This window comes from Haliaeetus albicilla, chromosome 19 (assembly GCF_947461875.1).
Source record: "Haliaeetus albicilla chromosome 19, bHalAlb1.1, whole genome shotgun sequence".
In the NCBI taxonomy this organism is placed as follows: domain Eukaryota; kingdom Metazoa; phylum Chordata; class Aves; order Accipitriformes; family Accipitridae; genus Haliaeetus; species Haliaeetus albicilla.
In genome coordinates this window covers 18,399,717-18,422,593 of record NC_091501.1, presented here as the reverse complement: position 1 = coordinate 18,422,593, position 22,877 = coordinate 18,399,717, and the positions used below count along the sequence as shown (strand labels likewise).

Below are 22,877 nucleotides of genomic sequence, written 5' to 3'. Positions count from 1 at the left end.
AAAAATAAATCTCTGGAATAAGGGATGACCTTTACTTTATAGGAATTTTGTATTATGAAGGAACCTAGAAATTAATTTCATACTAGCATAACTGGCTGGTTTGTTATCTATATTTAACTTGGCGCTAATATTGGTCCTTCACCTTTGCAGTCCTGTGATACTTGGCAGCCCCCAGTGAAGAACACTATGTCCCAAGCTGAACTTCACGTATTTCTCCTCATGGTTGGTTCCCCTTCCTCAGCAGAAAGACCCTCTCCTAAATATTTTCCAACTCTCCCTACAGAACAAGCCCACCCAAATGTGAGGAGGATCAACAAAAACCACTGCAACCAGAAAAATCCAATTTTTCTCTGTTTAATTATGCAGCTCCAGATTCCACGCTCTCCTAAAGCCCTTTTACTGCTATTCTTAGGACTGCGTGGCCAACTGGCAACATCAGCTCCACAGCTATCTTAGTGGCATTAAAAAACCTTGACTTAGTGACACTGTCTTCTTGTTTGGGACTCTTCCAGTCTCTTCTTGCAAAATGCTGCTTTCTCATTCAAGTTCTTTGTTCCAAGTGACACTAGATGGGCAGTTCTGTCAAAAAGTTTCTGCAGAAGTCGATGCTTAGGTATTTCTAAGTAACAGAGTAAGATGCAGAGCAGAAACAAAATGTCAGGTCCCAGCACTTCTAACACTGAGGGATTCTGTAACTGAACCTGGCTTTAGTACCTGCCTCCTGAAAGTAGTAGCACCTGGTGTAACGCCTTGGTCTTCAGTATGAAGCCAATGCTGTGGATCATTTAACCAAAAAGAATGCAAACTACTACCTGCTGCCCACCCCACCAACTTCGCAGGAAAAAGTGGGTATTTTATCTATTCATACCAGATAAGGAAGGCACTAGCAGCAAGGAACAGTATAGAACTAGTAAGAAGCACACACTGCATGTTTGTCATTACCACTTTGCTTTACATTTCTGTTGTTCTCTGTCTGATTTCGACAGACCTCTCTTTCAGAAATCTTGCTTAATCTGTGTATCTAGCTTTTATTTCGTGATCACAGATTTCAGAGGAGGTTTTTTCCCCCTTTTTCTTTTTGTTATGTTTTATTCTGAGTTTTCATTATAAAAAGTGCCAACTGAGCCTGACAAGGGCTGACTGGCTGGCAACTCTGCTTGAGAGACAGGCTCCTGCCAGAGAGACATATCAGGGAACGGAGCTGTGGAGAGTTAATCTGAAAAAACATCCTGGGAGCCCCCCCATGTATCTAATTTATTTTTAGGAAAGTAGGGAGGGGTGGGAGGCAGGCAGAATGCTGTGCAAGTCCCTACTACTGCTGCTTTTTTGATACTGCTATTAACATTGTTTTTATTGTTCAGAACACTTTCTCTATTTTAGAAAAGCATCTTAAGAAGTTCTATTAATATACGCCACTTCACTGTGCTCCAGCAAATGGTTTTAAAAGTCATTGTTTATGTGCTTGGATGTCATGTATAGGAAGAAGAGCAAGGAAGAGGAAAATAGTTTCAGAGATTCTGCCACCAACTCCACATTTTGATATTTGAAATTTAAAGCATGGGCAGCAAAGGGAAAAGGCTTCCACGTAAAGAGGTAATTAGCTACAAGGTCTCCATTAAGAATGGACAGGGACACTAAAGAAGCAGCATAGCACCAAGTAGCATAGCAGAAATAAGGCAGATGAGGTCTCAGTTTACAGCTCCCTGTACATCACTGCATCCATACTATAAACTTTTCCTTAATTATCTTACAGCTCTAACCTGTTTGATGCACTGACAAGGGGACCGTGAAGTGCAAGTACTGAAAAATGTTTTGAATTTACTGATTTATAATATTCTACTTCTAACTGTTATTCCGGTGCCGAAAAGCTTAATAGATTAATTTACAAGGATTTTTTTTTTAATCAGTGGCATATGAAGAATTGTGTCCAGCCCAGAAATTCTCAAAAATAAAAGAGCCTTGCAAATCTTGCGGATAAACCTTCTGTAAACATAGCCTCAATGTTCTCGCAGGGATCGTGTGTCTTACATCACTTTAATGAGAACTCTTGTTCTCCACTCTAAAATACCTCAGTAGTCTCTTTAATGAAAATAAGGATGCTTTAATTTCCTGCTGCTTGGATAGGCATTCAGTAGCTGCCGAGCTCTTCAACCAATAAAAAGGACAGTAATTGCCATTAGTATGTGAGGCCTAACATGTGCAATGGGTTAGTTTCAGACAGGTTCCTCTTCTCTACTCTGCAGGGAAAAGAATTTGGCCCCTTCTAACACAAGCAGTCACACCCTTTGATCACCTGTATGCAGCCATGATCAGTCTTCTTTAGCACACAGCTGTCCCCTTTACAGCTGAAGTACTTCACAGTGCTGTGCACAACAATTAGCTCGTTTCCAAAAATATTTGATACCGCTAAATAAAAAGAAGTGGTATGAAGAGGAAACACCAATATCCTTCTGCATTTAACGAGCAATGCATCTATCATCTGTAGAGCTGAAATTAAACACTTTTCTTTAATGTGTTCAAAACCAGCAGCTCTGAGGGTACAAGGAATCTGTACATCTACTTATCAACTAGACTTCTGCAACTGTCATAGCTTGATGTGGCAAGCAAGCTGATGCAGCTATGTACGTAATGGAGCTTAATGTTTTCCCCACGATGTCCCCAAGATAAATTTTCATGTTCTGCACTATGATACAAAAGAGAGGAATGAGGGAAAGGGAGACAAATATACCCAAGTTAACAGAGCTCCTAAGAGTAGTCACCAAAAATGAAGTTCATGTCAACTATTTCCCTGAAGTAGAATCAGAAATATCATCTAGACGAGTGTTCTTATTACCAGGCCATTTCAGGGCCTTTCCCTTTCTCCTTCCCTTCAGATTTTTTTTTTTTTAAATCGTATTTTTATCCTGAGTCAAGAAAGCTTTCCTACTGGAAGTGGGAAGTCCCATCATCAGTTTTGACTGGGACAGGAGAATCCCCAGCCAGCTCCCCATAGTAAATAGTTTACTTATTTTTCCTAATAACATAGCCTGTGGTGCGTCTGAATTAAAATGCCCATTTCCAAAGACTCTTATTCTTTGTTTTGTCCCTGGTATCAGATGTACTTGGTAAGAAAGTCAACAGTGACTCAGTTGTAGTTTTGTATCCAGGCTTACTTGGCCTGGGTGAGAACGGAGCAAGCACACTGTTGGTCCCTTTCTGTCCTTCGTATACTATAAAGAGCATGCAAGACAGAGCTGGTGCATGGGGCAGCAACTGTAGCATCATCATCAGATATTCCTCAAAAATTGAAGAAGTTCCCCTGGAGAGTCTCTGGCCATTATAAGGTCAATCCGTGCTGCGGTAGAGAGGTAAGCTCTAAGTCTTTCAAAGGCGATTCTATAGCTGACTATAGGTGACATGAAAAAATTTCAATCCAATGTTTACTTTGGTAATCAGAGGATCAGATAATGTGAAAATAAAGTACCATCTTTGGTTAAGGATTCACACTGCTATTTGTCTGGATATTGCAGTTGAGGAGAATCTGATTGTGTATATCCAACTGCTTAGTGCTGTTTCTGGCTTGTCTGAAACACATTTCCTTGCCTTGTCACAACTCCCAGGTGCTACTGCTGAGCAAATAGTAACATCATTGCCAGAAGTATTTGAAAAGAACAAAAAAATTGATTTGGACAATCTGTGTACTGTTGCCATTGATGGAGACACAACTGTGAGTAGGGTTAGGGCTGAGGTCATAACAAGGTTAAAAGAAAAGTGCCCAGGAATTCTCTCCTGTCACATTTCACACTGAATTGCTCCTGTTTTTCAGCAGATGCTACAGACATTGCACTGTGCTCCATTAAATACAGGGAATCATTTAGCTGCATTTACAAGCTACATTGAAAATTCACTCCAGAATTACTGTACTTGAAAGGTTACATGGAAAGGGCTAGGATATTGCATCACGCAGGCACTAGATGCTATATTTATATGTGCAACATAAAAAGCAAGGAACAAAGGCAGGAATGAACAGGGCCCTGGCCGTTTACAAGTGAGGGTGATGTTGCTGTCCTTATTCAAGAGTATAACGCACGTCATCTGAAGTCAGTGAAGACTGTGGCTATCAGGTGAGAATCCTGGTAGCATGGTAAAGGTCACTGTTCAGATAAACGTATTCTCTGTAACACTGCTTTTTTTTACCTCCTGCATGGCCCTGTACAAGCAAGAGGCTTGAAGTTAATCACCAGAAGGACTGGTAGGTTATTCTGCCTAGTCCTTATCTGCACCTGTGCCTTTTCTCTCATACTTACTTGGGAGCGTGTAACCACCTTGAACACCCAACAGAGCAGCATGCAAGCATTTACACGATCAAAGGCAAAATGTGCTTAAGACAGACTTTGGAAATCCAGCACAATTTGGCAAACTTCAAAGATAGTTGCCTTTCAAATGGGTTGTGGAGGAGGCCTTGGTAAATTTGAATGGTATGATTAGCATACCGGCTGTTTTTAAAACTGCTCAAGAAGAAGCTGTGTTAAAATCCATTTCCGCAAGACACACGCATTTTCTTTTGGATGGGCTCCACTAGCTCTGTTTCTTAAATCAATTTTTCTGGCACAGATTTCTTCTTGGAAGAATGTACGACACCAGCTCAGTTTCCTAACCAAAACTTGACAGAATGTGTGCAGCACAGCATAATGGCATCTCTACTTCATGCCTTCCTAAAAGTTACAGTACAGAAACCTAGGAAGTGAATTTGACTATTCCAGGTCACATCTGTTGAAAGGCGAGGGAGACAACAGAAGATGCCAGGGTAGTCTGCCCAGCACAATGTTCAAACACTGGTGAGGGCCACTGATAAAAGGTTTGCCAAAATGGGAGTTGCCAAGGTCTTAGAGGAGTTTCAGGGATGTGTTCAAGTCTTACTAGATTTAAAGGATGATCCTTGGCAAACTCCCTCTGATGCTTCTCAGCATTTCTAGAGCCAACAGTTGTTCCATCTGCTGCTGAGGCCGACTTTGAAGAATCCTTGCAAAGAGCAGCACACTAACTTTAACACTATACAAGAGGGAAAAAAACACAGCTTTTCAGAAGTGACCTAGATGTTTGCCAGTAGCTTGACACACTCTCAGGTAAGGCTGTCTCCTTGTCTCCAAACACTTGAGCGTATTACCAAAGCTGCGCCAGTGTAAACTGTGGGCTGAAAATAGAGATTCAGCAAACAGCATCTATTGAAAGCTTGTCTAAGGCATTAACTGTTCATCTGTGGAGGTGTGACGTTCAGTGACAGTGAGAAAGACCACCGCGAACTAACTTCAAGAACCAAGTTGCAGCTGGGGATTCAAAAAAAGTATTAAAAAATGGCTGTGAAGCTCAGACAAACACTCCCTGTCAACAGCTAAAAAAATTAAATTAAAAAAAAAAAAAATCAGCGAACACAATAAACTTTTGGAGCTGTTGAACGCAAACAAGCTTTGAAAAATCAAAGGAAGGTCCACACAGACACAAACGAAGGTGTTTAGTTCAACACATAAGCTTCATTTTCTGCCACTGTGATGGATTTGCCAGTGTGTTTTCTGAGCCAGGCCACTGCACTATTGTGTAAGCTTTATTCTAATTACTGTAGGCTCTATAAAGGTTTCTTTACCATTTAGTATTATAAATAATTGTGCTTCCAGGCTGGAGTTCAAAGCTCAGTATAGCATTCGCACAACACCACAGGCAGGTCAGGTGACCTTTCTCCAATTCTCCTCTCTCTGGTGCTGAGGACAGACAAAGTGATATGTCTGTCATACGCCATTACCATTAGAACAGAATCTTGTTCTTTTATTACAACTGAACTCCGCCGGATTTCTCAGCAGGAATGCTAAGTGAAATCAATGTCTTGGATTTCCAGGCTGAGCTTGGAGGTCACAGCCACTCTATCATTTCTCAGCATTATCCCTTCTCTTTCTCTCGCTCTCTCTCTGAGCCTCCAACTGGCACACAGCAGATTGAAAACAGCATGCATCACAGGGCTCACGCTGCACAATTTTACAGCCTTTTGGAGCCCCCTTCCTTTCCTTTTGGCCCACTTTTTTTTTTTTTTTTTCCCAATTTGCAAATAAGTTTTGTTTGTGTCCTACAGAACTGCAAGCCAAAGGCACTGGAACACCTACAAATATGAAAAAGCAATAAAACACAAGGGAGAACAGAACCGATCTTGACAGCTGCCAGTAAGACGGTTATGCTTGATGTTACTGGTAGATATGGCAGGCCTTCTAATTCCACAATTGCTACAACATAAATAATGTGTCCCCTTAGATCTCACCAGACATTCTGCTCATGCACAAGAGATCCAAAAACAACACTGGGATTTTAAGTGTAGAGGATCTCGCAAGCTGCTAACCACACAAAAAAACCCTTGTAAAATGCACAAAAATCTCTTATTAACTATAGACAGGACTTTTTGGAAAAAAAACCCCACAAAACTATCATTGAGTACTGCATGGCTTTGTGATTCCTTGCTCTATAGTATATAAAAGAAGAGGCCAAGCCAAGGATAAACTTCAGGAAGTCAGAAAGTCTACACTGAGGATAGAAGAAAATGTAGACCCAGAGCTTGATTCATTAACACAACAGCTACTGGTTCCACACCATCTATTTTGTTCTTTGAACATGTATCTCACTGAACTGACAATGGTATTATTTCTTTGTCTGGTTATTTTTAATCTGTGCTGGTTTACTGTTAGGGTAAACCCAAGACACTACTGTCAATTCAAGGAATCTTTTCTGACATGATAAAGGACATGGACAGCATGCTAGAGGACACTAACAAAAAGAAAGGACACATTTTTATCAAGCTCTTGCTGTCACCTAAATGGGACCGCTTTCTCCCTGCATTCCTTAGCTAAATTCTTCCTAGTTGTTTTGCAACACCTAAGATGTGCCATTCAATTTTGACCTGTTACTTTTGCTCAGTTCTGGCATACACTTAGCTCATCTTCTTCCATTGGACATATTCTGTGTCTTTTTTCTAGGTAAAACTCGTCACACACTGGCGGTGTTATACAGATGTTACTCCAAGCTGCTAGCTTGACCTCTTGCCCAGCTATGACCAAGATTACTACTCATTAGAGCCCATCGCTTGATGGACAGATTCCAGCCCTGTTCTATGACACAACAGACCTTGCTTTGGAGACTTGTTCCTCCACAAACTCCCACTGAAGCCCAGGACAGGATCTGGCCACCGATGAGGTGCCCCACCACGTGCCATCTCTCACTGACACACTGATAACCTGACTCCACTTTAGCATTCTGAAAGGAAATGACAGTTGTGTGCTGGAATAGGAGCTGGTCACCTCAGCCTGCTACCTGTTACTGCAGGTGGAAGAAACAGCAGCGGGACACCTACGACACTGCAAGGGAACCCACAGGATCTCAGCTGAGGTGGTGTCTGTTACTGCCATCGTGTACGAATGGTTGTTTGGCACTACTGTGCTGGGGTCCTCCCACTGGAAAAATGGCACTACGAATATCCTCCTATTTCAGGAAGCCATCCTGAGAACAAAGCTGTCTGCAACCGAGAGGCGCACAGACACCCTTCAGAAAAAAACCCACATGCAAGTACCCACACTGTCAGAAACGCAACGCTGCAGGGCCTGGTACAGTACCTTGCTTTTGGGTGGAGGGCTGTTTGTGCTCTTGTCTGTGTGGATGCTGGTAGGGGATACAGCAGCACCGAGGTTACCCTGGGGTATGCCAGGTATCTTGCCTCCCGGAGACACTTGCATCGCAGCAAGTTGGGCAGCATACAACTGCTGTAAAAACAAACAAAGAAAAAATGGAGGGGGGAGGGGGAGAGAGAAAGAGACATCATCAGTAAATAAGTAATTTTCCCCAAACTTCTCCTACTGCAGATGATATATTTTTCCTCTGATGGGTATTTTTTATTTAGCACACTGGTGTATTTCAAGACAAGAATTGTCATCTCAACTTTTATGACTCATTCCTCAGGGGATGAATGACAGACGTCACCATGAGAAATGTCCCAGCTTCCCCGTGTGTCCAGGGATTCAAAACAAGGAACGAAAGCTAATCTTCATGGTTTGCCGGAGCCACTGGGCAATCTTTCCTTTCCTGAGATGACTTAGGCGTAACAGCATCTCCACCGATAATATGAATCGACCCCTGTGAAATTCACGTTTGATATGATGGTCTCTGTACTACCATTTTTCACTTCTTTATCTTACTTGCTATGTTTGCCTTGTTTGCACAGGCTGTAAGGTGTTCGGGACAGGCAATGTCAAAATTTTGTGTAGCACTTACTGTGATGGTCCACTCTCAGCTGGGTTCTGGAGAACTACTACAGTCAATATATACAGATCGGTGGTAATGTACTGTCCATTAGCAACTAGAAGCTCCAGTTAAGACTAAGAACACTTTCTGTGATACATGCAAAGCGGATACACAGTGGGAATGTTTTTTTCTTCAGAACTAAACCAGTAAGGCACTTTAAACACATATTTGATTATTAGCATGTAAATACTTATAATCACAGTAATTTGTTTAAAGTTCAGCATTACAGTAGAGTTTAACGGACAGAGGTCAAAAGCAGAGAGAAAACAGGCAAGTGGCAGTACCTGGAAGCTCCCCTGACCTCCAAATAGAAAGTGGAGAGAATAAACATGGTGGGCAGGAGAAGCGGCAATTGTGGCCGCCTTGTGAATAGAGAAGAATTCAGGTGAAGCCAAATAGAAGTCAGATGCCTGAGAGAGCAGGTAATGTGGTAACAATATCAGTTTCAAAGTATTATCTGGCTGTGCAGTACATGTGTAATGTGTAACACTGAACGACGGTGCTCTCTGCCTGCTGGTGCTAACAGAGCTTCTGAGCTGCAAACATGCAGGAACATGGAAGTGGATGTGAAAAAACAAGGGGGCTTCAATATGGCTAGCCTAAGAAGTCTTGTTAGTGGTGCTTAGTTGTTTTGCTGTTGTGTTTTAGTCAATTGTATATGCTGATGAAAGAACAAAGGTCAGATTGGAGGGCACAAAGAAATGCTAAACCAAACCAGCAAGTTTGAAAAGAGAAAAATGAGGATTCATTGCAGGAGTATTCCACATGGAGCTGTGCAAAAGGTAGACAGACACTGCTAATGTGAGTTCAGAGTACGTAAGCCCTGTAGCAAACACTTAACTTGATCAAATGGGCAAGATCTACTGCTCTGAGTCTCAGACAACCCTGGACATTGTCCTGTGGTTCCCTGTACAAACTCTTCCCTTCACTGGTGCACAATCCTAGCCCTTTCACATAATTAAAAGTAATCCATTTCTGCTCTTTTAGGTGTAATCAGGCACCAAGTTCTTACTTCTTTTTCACTCCTTCTATTCTTTTCAGACTTTCTATTCTTTTCAGTTTTGAATCCTTTTTATTTCTTTTCTCTACTTTGATCACTGCTTGTTCCTTATTTTTCTGTACTTCTCAATCACCATTTACCCATCCCTTTCTGTTTAGTCTCCCTCTCTTTCCCCATCACCCATTCACTCCTCCATCCTGTCCTTGCTTCTTCCTCAAATTTATTTATTCATTTATTCTATGTGTTACCCCCAGCAAGTCTGAGCCAAATAGATGCAAATCAACTACAGATAAAAGTCATCAAAAACAATCCAACCACAAATCAGTCACAGATTCAAATGCATGTATTTATCAGTTGAACTTCATATCCATTCATTCTTTCAAAAGAAGACTAAATCCAGCAGGGAGAAAGGAACAAGGGTCTGTGTGAACTAGAGAAGAACTGTAGCAGGCAGTTCAAGGAAAACCAAGCCAGCTTTATGTATGAATTAATGTATCAGAAGGGTAACAGTTGCTTAAGAAATAGGATACGTGACTAGGGAACAGCTCAAACATAATTGGACTCTGGTGATGACAGAGCAGATCTAGGGAAAGCTTCTCCTTTTCTTTTGCTCCCTATTGAAAAAAATGACAAAACAAATTGAGGCAACTATGGGAAAAAGACAAAAGAAAGTCAAACAGCCATCGAGCAGGAAAGGTTTGAGCTTGCTGCTAATCTATAGCTTAGATATCAGAGGATATGTCTAGTCCACAAGTAAAGGTAAAAATAACATAGTCAGTTTGGACTCTTAGCAGTCCTGAACCAACTGGAGATCATTGACAGGTCGGCTGATTTCCAGGCTGGAAATTTCTGTGAGCCTCTGGGGAAGACTTTTCAAATAGAATCCTTACCCTGAAAAAAAAAGAGGGAAATCTCTACCTCAAACACAGCTCTCAACCTTCTGCTGAGGTCCAAAGAGTGAATCACAAGAACTAAACTACGTGAAATACATCCACAACATCGTGTCCAAGAATCTGTACCATCTTACACCTCTTCAGTGGTCACTGAGAAATGTGTTGGAAGCCATGGTTCCTCCTTACAGTACTGTCATCAACCACCTATTTTACAATGCATGCAAAGCAGACGATGACAACGTAAGCATGGAGAACGAATTTCCCTATGCAACAGCCCAGCGGAAACCCGCATTTTTAGGTAAGAAATGGAATATATGGAATTTCAAATGTATGCCTTATTCTCAGTTCAGGGACAGATATACCTCAAGAGTATAGTGTGGAGTAATCTGGAAGGACGGGTGGAAGAAAACCTATAAAGCCTTCATTCATGCTTTATACAAACTTCTGTCCTCCTGTTATCAGATTCAACATCTCACCTCTATGTAATTAATTTTGAGAATTACAAACAAACATTAAATAAAATCTTATAAGAGATCCCTTGTTAGAGTACCCCCTTAAAAAGTCCCTTACTGCAACACAAACCAACTATTCTACTGAAAAGCAACATCAGCCCTAGCTCTAAAGTGAAAAACATGTAGCTTATGAAATTGCAAGGGTCTGAATCCTATTTCAGCAGTAAGATTGCTCTTATATTTCCACCCCACCTTTCAAAAAATGGACAGAAATATACAACACGCACCACATTTCTTAGACTGTCAATATTTTTGAGCTTTGACATTATTGAACTTGTCTGTTCATATTTACTTCTTTTAGGACATGATGACCTTTAGCTTATACCCAAGGAAAGGGCAATGGTGTGACCAAGTGCCGTGAATCAAGACGGCTAAGTGACAACAATTTATGCATTCATTTCACAGAGAAACTGAACTCCAACAAAAGAACATTTCTACCCTTGCTTCCCCAATAAGAGTTTCAGATTTTGGAACAGTGTAGGAATTGGTCTCTGTCGAGACATTCAACCTTCATCTAAAATGCACCCTTATACTTTCTACAGTAATGAAACCAAGACCTCAAAAAGTGCAATGAAAATGACATTATCCTGTATCACTGCTGTAATGTACTGTTCTTGAGCCTCTTAATTTGTACCCCAAACAGAGACTCCTGAAGCCACTTCCACTACCTTCCACTACCTTCAGCTAACCTAAAGGCTCAATCTCAAATTCTAGCACTCAAGGAGGTCATTTTGCTGCAGCACAACTCCTACAGGACATTCAATCTATAGGGTCTTGGCTGTTTTATCGTGACCAAGGCATTCAGTTGAAAACAGTGAAGCACTACTGCTTTAGACAAGTTTATTTTTGCTATACATAATGAATAAAATAAGGATAATATTCTGAATTTAATAAGATAGATAATACTTCTTCAAGAAGGCAGAATTGGGCTTCTGAAAAAGCAATTAAAAAGTAACATCTATTGTTTGTTTATAACTAAATAACTATGTTTCAGCTTCCCTCCCCATGTGCAATATTGCATGCCTTGTTAATGTTTTCTCATTAACCTCTTATGAAAATCTGTATGGAAGCAAAATCATCAGAACAAAAGCACAATGTGATACACTTTAAAATGGGCAGGAGGTACAGTTATTTTTTTACTGTTGCTTGTCTGTTCTTAAGCTATTAAACAAAAAATCCCCCTTCTCCCTAGGTCACCACCTAAACCATTTATAATTCTTCCAATATATTAAGCAGAAATACTCAGCTGAACTCTCCAAATGGACTAGCTCTAACAGCTCTTGGCTTGATGACTCTGTAGTACATCAATAGCAAAGCCTTAAGGTTAGACCAGCTTTGAAAACTTTCCCCTTGGGCATTGTTGTTACATGTTAACAATGCTCATTACTGCTTTGAGGGTACACTAAAAATGAATTCTTGTTCTATTAATACAGAAAATGAGAATGAGATTTAATAGCAATTTTAAAAAGGGTTGAACAAAGTGTTAGCAATTACATAGGCAGAGATAGTTGATTCAAGCACCTATAGGCATTTGGATTACAGTATTATCTCTTATTAAAATATTTTTATTAGTGAACAGCAGAGATTAAGAGCTGTTATTAAAAAAAACCACAGCGAGATAGAGACAGGTGGTACTGGAAACTAAATCAGTTATTGCAATAAATTTGTTTCTGATATAAACTAGTTTTTCAGTGGAATTACCACAGTGATGAATTTACAAACCACTGTGCTTAAATGTTTGAACTGTTGACTGATCCAACGCTTCAATTTCTTTGTCATTCTGAGACCCATCATTAAAAATATACACATGAATGGCCCTGTTCTTTGATTTTTGCATAATCTGGGGGAAAAAATGGTATAAATTGAGATTCTCTCATTCAGAATACATGAATTTCATTTTCTTTACCTCAAATGTTATGCTTATAGAAGGTATGCAAAGTGTTTGATTACAGAAGAAAGAATTAATTTTGGATCTGTTCAGGTGGGTTTTTTATTTTTAAAAAAAGGACACAAGGAATTACAAAAAAAAGAAGAATTGACTTAAAACAAACATTTGACATACATCCTACTGTAAGATAGGTTTTTAAAGGTAGTGGCAACATAGATAAAAAGTTAACTATACAAATGAGAATTAAAGCTGCGCTCATTAGTGATTGGTAGCAATGCTTTCTAGATCTTCTATGAAAAAAAGTTCTTCACTTAGCTCTTCATTACATATCTGAAAGGTACAAATGCCATATTTTCATCTTTTCTGTGTCTGAGTGTCTTTCAAAGATTTAGTCAAACTATTCAAAGGGACACACTAATTTGTACATTCAAAACTTCAGCAAAGGCTTTGAAGTGCCATTTGTTTGCACCAACTGGGCGATTTTCAGAAAACAAAGATAATACGTGAACACAAATTCAATAAGCTCCTTTAAAACCTTGCCCAAAAACCCCACTGCAAGGTGAATTTTACTCAGCTTTGGTGCTTCAGTTTGCTAGCTTTCATGTTGAGCTAATTTTGGACAAGAACAATACAGCTCGAGATCCTGAGATGCACTTAGGAGTATTTTGGTTTATTTTGGTTTTCTTTTATTTTGTTCTTCAGAATTCTGAACAGAGTTGGATAATTACTACTGTTCTACCTACCACATGTCTTTATCACACCCATTTCCTAAAAGAAACTGCCCTGGCTCCCAGTGCTGAGGCACGCGTGTGTCCCACAGAGACTCCTTCTGGCAGAGGACCTTGCCCGAACTAGTGTTTCCTTTATTCACCAAGTAAAAAATAGCAAGCTGGATGAATTCACCCCAAAATTGTGGGCCACACAGAGACTAGAGAAGATACACTAAATGTTGAAAAGCTACACTGTTCTTTCCTGTGGCCACAGAAACCAGCTAACTTCCTTTGAAAACTCCCATCCTAGCTTTGCTCTGTATTTAGCCTCGGGGAGGAAGACAGGTAAGTAAATCATCAATCAAGGAACAATAATAAATATTTGAAAGTTAAGACTGGGCGAATTAATAGATAAGTAATATGCTGCTTTTAATCAGAGAGTATTGGTAACACTTGGAGGAACTGCCTAGAGAAATGGTGGATTTTGACTCTTGATGTTTCAGTCAAGATCAGATGTGTTTCTGGAAGATGAACTTTAAACAAAGAGTTTATTATGCCCAATAATGTTTTACATCTTGTTTTGTCAGACTAGACAATCTAACAGTCTCTGTAGCCTTAGAAAGAAACATTAAGGAAAACAAGTTCTCATTAGAAAAACTGTAAAGCATTCACAAACAGAACAAGGCTTCATTTATACACTTCTTGCATGCAAGTTACAAGCACAGCCTTGTAACCACCATCTCTCATATTAGAAAAACATCACTTTTAGAATCAGTAACCACAAGTCTCCATAAAATATGATTCCGGTAGCTGATCTCTAGGGTTCCAGGCCCGCAGCCCTTATTCCTGAGAATAATCCCACTGTAGTCAACAGGACCGCTTTGCCCGTGCCAGGCTGAATGCACTAGTTCTTTTCTCATTTGGAACTTCCATGCTATGACCAACTGGGGATCCTTGGCATCCAGAAACAAGGCTGGAGTCCAGGTCACTGAAAAACTGAATGAGCTTTAAGTCTGCATTTGAAGTAATAAAGACTTCTATCATTGCTGCAGTACATTCAAAACAATGCTTGCTTTGCTTGTAAAACAGTGGATAAAGTAAAAAATGTAGGTACAATTTATGGTAGCTCTGAGTTTTGTCAGAAACGAATGCAATTTTGATGTATAGGACAATCATTTTAGCTAAAGTACAACTATATTTGTATTTATAGTGGCTTCTATGGGAAAGACACTAACCATAACACTCCACAAATGTTAAGAAATTCAGTTTTCCTGGAAAAGCTATCTTTAATGGTGTCAATGGATAAACGCTATTCAAATATTAGCAAGGTGAGAATCAGAACCCATGACATCAACTGACTGTTCCTGGTGACACAGGAAGACTGTAGGAAACTCCTGATTAGAGCCTAGACCTCACGGCTCCTTTGTCCCATGCCTTAACAAGAAGATAATCCTTCTACAGGATGTAACTGTAGGAACTTATCAATAGACACTTCCTATCAGAGGCTAATAAGATCTGTTAGTTTCTGTGATAAAATATCATTGTAAACTGTGTGTTTAAGATTGCCTGCTCTTTGCAAATGAAGAGTTTTTAACTGGAAAACTGCCCAAGTGGCCTACATATTCATACATACCATGTTCACACCATGTGACAGTAATTGAAATAGAGTGACTATATGGAATGCATATTGGAGAGGAAACTTGATAATGTCTTCTGGAAAAAGCTTGCTGGATGAAATGTTGCAGATGAACAGTGTCCCCTTCGAGGAAAGTAATTAATATTGTACATATTTTAAAAAAATACATATAATCTGGCAACAATTTATTTCTATAGTTTGTTGTGCAGCACCAGAATATAACGTATTCTTGCTGCCACTACTATTATTTATTTTTACGCCAACAGAACTTCTTTTGTTAGAAAAAAAGATAAAATAATTTCTTTAAAGTAAGGACATACTTTTGACGGCATACTCCTTAAGGAGTATACAGTAAGATGGGCAGATGGAAGACCAACAAACAACAGGGATGTGTAACTTAGGAAGGGGCATTTGTTTTGTAAACTGCATTCCCTTTATCACTGACTATTCCATAATGAAGATGAAGTGTCTATATGAAGGTTCCACATGGAGACTTCTGCCCCAGTACAGCTTTTCCAAATTAGAAGCTTGAAGTCAGTAAAATGGCACAGACATTATACTCTTGTAGGAAAAATCTCACTACTGCCTATTTGTTTACCACAAGTATGTTTCCCAAGAGCTTAGTTTTTGATATATCCAGATTTTTGGCAACTAGCTCAGAGCACCTGACTCCAGTAAGTGTAATTTCCCATTTGGGAGAACAAAATTCTCTGAGTGGCCATTTGACAAAATACTTATTTCGTATTACATTGCTTTACTTGACTGGTACTGTATATAATCATTCATTGTTATCCATTAAGTGACTAGAGTAGTTAATAAGCAAACACTGACAGCAGAATTACTGTAAATAAGGTTCTATATATTTCAGATTGCTGAGCTATAATTAAGGCATTTCACTATTTTATACACATCTCCTTAAGCGACTCTTTCTCCACTTTTTATTTATAGATTTTCTGTTTGCATTTTAAGTTGTTGTATTCAACAGGGAATTAAGTCAGGAAAACTCTTGTGCCTGCTTTAGGACTGATACTGAATTAATTACTTCAAATCTGAATACTCTGTTTCTCCTTAAGTTAAGTGCAAGAGCTTACAGCAGAAAGATTAAGGTCAACTGCATTTCTTATTTTGAGAACATGGATTTGCTCACTTGAATGCTGATATAGTATCAGCTTCTTGTATCTTGATGATTATAAGATTTCCTGGTGACTTGTCCCTCCTCTTCTTCAGCAATAAAGTAGTGAAATAGGTATTTTGCAGTACACGCGGGCCACAGCACACGGCCTGCTCTAGAAACTCTTTTGTGACAAGCTGTAGTAAGAACAGAGTCCTAAAATACTGAAATCCCTCCTTAAAGGTAGCAGAAGGATGATAATCACCTACCAGAAGCAACAGGGTCATATTATCAAATTATAGTGTGCGGGAGGGGGCAAGAAATAAATCAAACAACAAAATAAGTTGAAAAAATTTCACTTGGATATTTTTCCCAGTATATTTCCTAAAGCTCCCCCATGGTTATATCTTCATGATATCAAACAGTGAAACAAGAAACATATTCCTCATTAAGGATATTTCTGAACCTGTAGTACCATGCCATTGTATCTGTTGTCCTTGAAGTACAAATTAACATTGTTCCTCAGTTATCTGACATGTACAGGAGCTCAGTGACATCTACTCAGCTCATTCAAAAGCTTAATTTGCTCTTTGAACTGAGTTGTATTATGTGGTCAAAGGGTCTGGATAAAGGCGCAGGAGACACAGTGACAAACTCTTAGTCCATCGTAAGCAACTTTCAACAGAGCTCACTTTCACAGGCTCAGACAGCCACAGCTACTCTCTTCCAGTTTCGGTAGAGAGGAAAGAATGTGATGCTTGTGCCTTAAAGGGGAAATAAGGACTGCATTTGAGCTGCTTCCCTTGTGCCAAGCCTCCCTGAATAGAACACATAAAGGAGGAAGTAAGGGTAGAAGAAGAATACTGAAAGGGAGGGACCAGTGATGGATAGACCATCCGAGCTGCAGAAGAAAACTTATTCCAAGAGCTAAACTACAACAAATTGATTCCTAGAATAGTTCTGAAGAGGTTTGGTTCCCCTTTCCTTTTTCCTTAGCAGGGAGCACTAACAGGATGTGACGTGGCATCTTTATTCAGCTGCAGCAGTTTATTTTATTTTAATTTATTTTATTTTATTTTATTTATTTTTTGAGGCGGGAAAAGTAGAGCAAAGTTATTATTCTGGGGAAGAAGAATGTCAGTCCTGCAGTGCTAGCTTTCCAGTTTAAGGGTGTCTGTACGGCAGAAAACTTTCAAATAAGTTCTGTCAGAATTCAACAGCAATCCATTTACCTCTCATGTAATTTTTGTTCATGTTCATTGCCTTACATGTTCATTACCCAGGTCCCCCAGAAAGCTAACAATTCCTACCTTGTCCTATGGGATCCCATTGTGAAGTCATGGTATCAATACGGGGCACCAGTTCTCCTTCCCAGCAGCACACTGTGATCCCCTTCCATGAGAGGAGAATACACGACCAGAACCGTGCAAGGCTCCAGCTCACACGTACTCTTCCTTTGGCTTTAACACATATGGAATCCCCTCTTCTTCTAAAACAGTGTTTGTGTGCTAGGTATTACTAAAGACAAAGCTTGCAGAAAAGGTCGATCAAACTTATTAGACCTGTAGGGAAACTGTAATTCCAACCAAGGACATAGAAATTGGTGCAACTTTCATCTAGAACATTTTGAGCCTTACTGAATCAGTGAAAATCTGGTTTGTGTTCCAAACCAGAAACCAGCTGAGTTTTGCTCTGGTCAGACTCCTCCTAATGTTCTCAACAGTGAGTCCTACCCACTTTAAACTCACAGAAGTGCCTAACTTCAAACTAGCCTCATTCCTGTAAGTTGGGTAACTTAGATGCTTAGAAATCCAAATGCATGTTTGTTGAACTGGGATGCTCAAGGTTAGCAGATGACAGGCTACAAAGAGGAGATGTTAGAGTATGTGGAGAAGAGCACCATTATTTGTTAACAAACTTGCTGAGGAGAGCTGAGAGAGTAGAAAAGCACTCAATTTCATTATTTTGGAGTTTCCTTCATTATATAAAAGTCCCCCTTTAACAAAATGAAGTAGTAGAAACAACTCAATAGCTGTTCAATCTTTTTATTCTTTGATTTTACAATAAAATGGGTGTCGTCTGTAAAACTCCCCCTCCAATGGAGCCCATAAAACTCCAGAGCCTGAAACCTCTGTGAAGCTTTGGCAAACTTCTCAGGAAATAACATAAGAAGCTGTTTTCTGGTTCATCTCATTATTTCCATGCTTACACTGATGTAATGGGAAGAGTGACACTTTGCATATTCCATTAGGACACGTACAGAAGTTTAATTCTTAAATCTTAAGAGACTTTGTTCCCCCAAAAGTGGTCTCTGAAAACATCTGAAATCCCTCAGGATTCAGTTTCTGACTCTCACTGCAATGAAACCGCAAACACCAAGGTCCAATGACACTGCATGGTCAGACTTCAGCCCACGCATGAAAAGCCTTAAATCTAGCCTGAAACTCACGCCAATATGCCTATGCCTCTTTTGGCACATGCTGTACTGGAGGTTTAAGAAGCTGTAGGCACAATAACATGATTGAAGGTCAAAGGGAATTACATCTTTAACTTTTATGTTCCTCACATGCTATGCATCACCGAAGCACAAGAAGAGCTTATACGATGAACTGTGGAACTTTACGTTCAGCTAAGAGGAATATGATGGCTGCTTCTAGTTTTACCAATCCACATGGATAACGAAGAGCTGCTGGAGCCTCACGTTCCCATAGCAAGTGTGAGCTTTCTACTTCTTAGATTCAAACTGATGAAGGGAAATGCAACCTTCTCCCTGTTTCTCCACTGCCACCCTTCCATCCTGATGGAAGCTGTTAAGTCCCAGACTCTCCCAGCTTACCTGGGTTACCCTATGGAAGTGTTCTCTCCCTCCTTTAACTCTACAGCATTTTGCTCTTACGTCTAGATAGGGTGAATGCAGAAACACATTTCTCTGAAATCCTGTTTTTCAGGCAAAATGGATGCCATTCATTGGCAACAGGGCTGTAACCTCTAACTCATCTCTTAAAGGATTCTACATAGCCACATATTCTTCAACCAGTGACATGCACTGTATTAACACTACTTAACTAGTAACAAGCTCTATAATCCATTGGTATATCTGATCCACCCATAACTATTTATTAAAGTTGATTTCCACATTTTTTTTGAGGCACTGAGTAAATTTTTAAAGAAAAACATAAAAACTGTAGACTCCTGAGTGAAAACAGTGCTTTTCGAAAATTGTCACCTTCACACTGATTTTTTAGTATGGAATTTTTTATAACATAAAGGTGGATCTGCTTGTCCAAAAACATTAAATACTGAAATTACTGTGCATGCTTAGGAGACATTTTTCAATTGTTAATAATGTGGCTGGGTTATAAAAAGAGCTAATCCGTATTTTAAATTGCTCATCTGGAAATTTGGATTAGGAGGGAAAAACCCAGCAATTTTTATGTTTTAGAAAGCAGTACCAAAACACTAAACTCTTTTCAATTCAAAACAACAGCCAAAATTGATGTAAAATCAAACTGTAAATTGCTTCTGGCTGAGTAGTTGTCTGTAAAGCAGAAGGGGTGGGAGTACCAAAGAGTTTGCAATGGAAATACCGAGAAGCTCTTAACTGTAGTCACACTAACAAGAGCTGCTATCATGAAGTAATAACATTATCCAGAAATCTTTGTTCATTACCTCATTCCTAATGCCATCTCATTTCACTTGAGTTACTTGGGTCTGATGATGGGGTTAACGAGCGAGGAGGTGTTTGAGTGGGTGTGAATTAGGGGCACTGCTAAAATAGAAGCTATTTTAACAGTTCTGTGTTTAATATAGTCTGAAGCTCTGTAATTTTTTTTCAGGTAAAATACTCACACGTTCCAAGGCTAACACTGACTTTGGCAGAGCACAGATAATACCTAGACATATTCATATTACATGGAGTATTACAGAGGGACTCACGCTTCTATTCCTTTTCTACCTCCGTCATTCTACCCACAAGTCTAACATAGCAGGAATGCTAATGCTTTGATTTCCTGCATTCAGAAGTTTTCCTCAAAAACTTGATATTTACAGTGACCATGACAGAAAACATCGCTGATAGCTTCTCTCCTCCCATCCCTGTACTCCACAAGCCATCTTCACATACTGCACAGCAATCCATTACAATATGTTCTAACATCTGCCTCCTCATATGATGTACGACCTATTTGATTGACCCTTTTTATGCTGCTCCAAGACTGGCTGTTCATTACAGTGGCAGGGTGAACAGTACTCATTGCTTCTTTAGTTAGCAACTGGTAAATATATCTCCATTTCGGAAAAGACTGGGAACACCAAGCAGGGATCCTCCTCACTTCTCTCCGTATAGCAACAATCCACTCCATACAGTGCCCTTCTTTATCGCTAATTACATGTCACATTTCAGTCCAGAACAGGGAGGGTCTCTTGTGGGCCCTCCCATCTATCGCTAATATATTAAACATTTCTGCCAATTAAATTTTTCCATGACAAGTATTAACATTACCCAATGTTTGTGACTCCAGCGTGGGAAGCATGAATAATGCAAGAAACAGTACAGTCCTCCATTACGCAGGGACACATCTTGTTTTTGCCAAAGTCAGCAACTGTAAAATATCTCTCAACTTCTCCAGTTAATATCACGGCATAATACAGGCTTTTGGTCAAAGTGATCGTGTTCACTACAATAAAAGGAGCATCTAAGGTAACATAAAAGCACTTCACAATATCCCAGGCATTAAATACTATCCTTATTCTCACCATCTATCTTTCCATCATGTGTTTAACAACATTAACATACTTCAGGATCACTGTCAATTGTCTGAAGTCATCTGGCATGAAATGGAATGAATATGGCTATAAAAACGTAGGGGAGCAATGCACTGACCAGCACAACGGGCATCACCTCTTCCCAAGGATGGAAAACTCAGCTGACACAGGGAAACTATACATATTTGGTGGTTAAAACGTTGTCTGCACTGACTCCAACTCAGTGTCTTTCACAAATTCCAACCACTACAGAAATACAAAGTTGGCCTTGCCGCTCCATGTCCCACCAGCAATCACAGAAATACTTTGACTTTATTGTCCACTGTTACTTGCTTATTAACTGGAATTGGCTGGGCAAATGAAAAAGATAACTGAACCACAGCAGAAACGTGAGACAAAGTGGGGGTAAGTGGGGAATCCACCTGACTAGGTCTGAGCTAATCACCCTCGGCTCCCTTTATAAAAACTAGAATGAAACCTACAACTTTAGGCCAGATGAATTATACATGTTAGGCGTCCATGGCTAAAGATGACTCTCATCCCACTGTCCTGAGTACAAACCAGGAAAAAAACTAGCTAGTCTGTGCTCAGCATGTCTATGTCATTTGTTAAATTTTGTGTTTGCAGCTTAATTTTTTAAAGTGAAATATATCTGTCCTCTCTGAAGTTCATGAAAAATACACATTTCCATTTTTCTTGCTGCACAAGTAAGATGGAAAGTGACTTTGTCTTCCTCAAAGCTGTACAACTGGTAAGGCATACAGCTACATTTTCAGCACAGAACATGTGGGAAAGGGCATGTAACTCCCCCCACAGCTGCCTGCAAATTACTTTGGATTTGTGTAGAGAACATACATGTTAACATAGAGTAGAGTGTGAACCCAAGGAAAATGAAGACAAACACTGACAGCTGGCCAATCTTGCCCTTCTTTACTGTGTTTGCCTCAAATATAGTATGTTTGTAAGAATGTGTGAAGTACTTCTGAAAAAACAGTTATACTCTATTTAGTTTTAACAAGCAAAGGAACATACAATTTACAGTTCCCTGCAGAAGAATCTGATTTACTAAAATTCATGGAGAAACATCAGCAAATTCGCAGGAGGAGTTAGATAACTAACTTATTCAATACCTTGTAAATTTTGGAACATGGCTATTTCATTCAGATTGTTTTTTGCATATGTCCAAGGTTGCACTGATTTTATATAATCATTTCTTCTTAAATTTTATCTTCAATTTAATGTTCCAAAAAGAATCAGACCAATGCTTATACCATACATGGTATTTTTCTTCCAACAGTGGGTTGTTACCACATTTCAGAAGGACACCGACTACCAACTACAATTTCTTTTTCCAACCAAGATAGGATGTAGAACAGGGAATCTTTGCCGCCTGCATCCCAGCAGTGACTGGCAGACAGCCTCTCTCATCCTCCTCGTAGGGAATTTTGAGGAGATTCACACCATTAGGATACAACGGACATATGCTGCACAGCTCATCCCCAATTAAGTAAGACCAATTATGGTAAGTTAGATCTTTGTCCTTCAAATATACTTCTATTATGCCACTCTCAGCCCCATCCCCAGTATTTAATATACTGCAAGCATAGGAAGGATCCACTGGAGCTTGCCTTTGCAGAAGTAAGAACTATGACTGGAAGACAACAGTCATCCTGAAAGGCCTTTTGCTTCAATTTGCTGTGCAGGAGGATTATACTGATTTTAATGAGCTTAGGATAAGTAACGTCCTAGAGGACATACATCACAAATTTTCTCATAAGACTGAAAATATCTTACCTTCCAGTATTGTTTATAATTAGTGTCATTGTCCAAATTGTTTCCCTTAGAATCACTGTTCTTATAAATGACACCTATCAGTGTCATCACTAACAGCTTTTTAGACTTTTGACCCTCCTTGAAAGTAAAGCATTGTATAAACTGTAAATTGCTTTGACTAACAAGACTGGTAACAAATATGACGTGTTCAGGGACAGTATAATGTGTACTAGCAGGACCACATGGCATTTGGAGACGTGGGGGGAATGACTTGTTTTAG

At 39.6% G+C, this 22,877-nt stretch overlaps 1 protein-coding gene across 15 annotated transcripts in view; it reads right to left on the bottom strand.

Annotated features, from left to right (window-relative positions):
* Positions 1-22,877, bottom strand: part of SOX5 (SRY-box transcription factor 5) — a 649,313-nt gene that overhangs the window by 52,848 nt on the left and 573,588 nt on the right. For all 15 annotated transcript variants that reach the window (XM_069806597.1, XM_069806598.1, XM_069806600.1 and 12 more), the window contains one exon: positions 7,626-7,772. In XM_069806597.1, the coding sequence (XP_069662698.1) occupies positions 7,626-7,772 (147 nt within the window). The remainder of the gene's footprint in view (positions 1-7,625; positions 7,773-22,877) is intronic.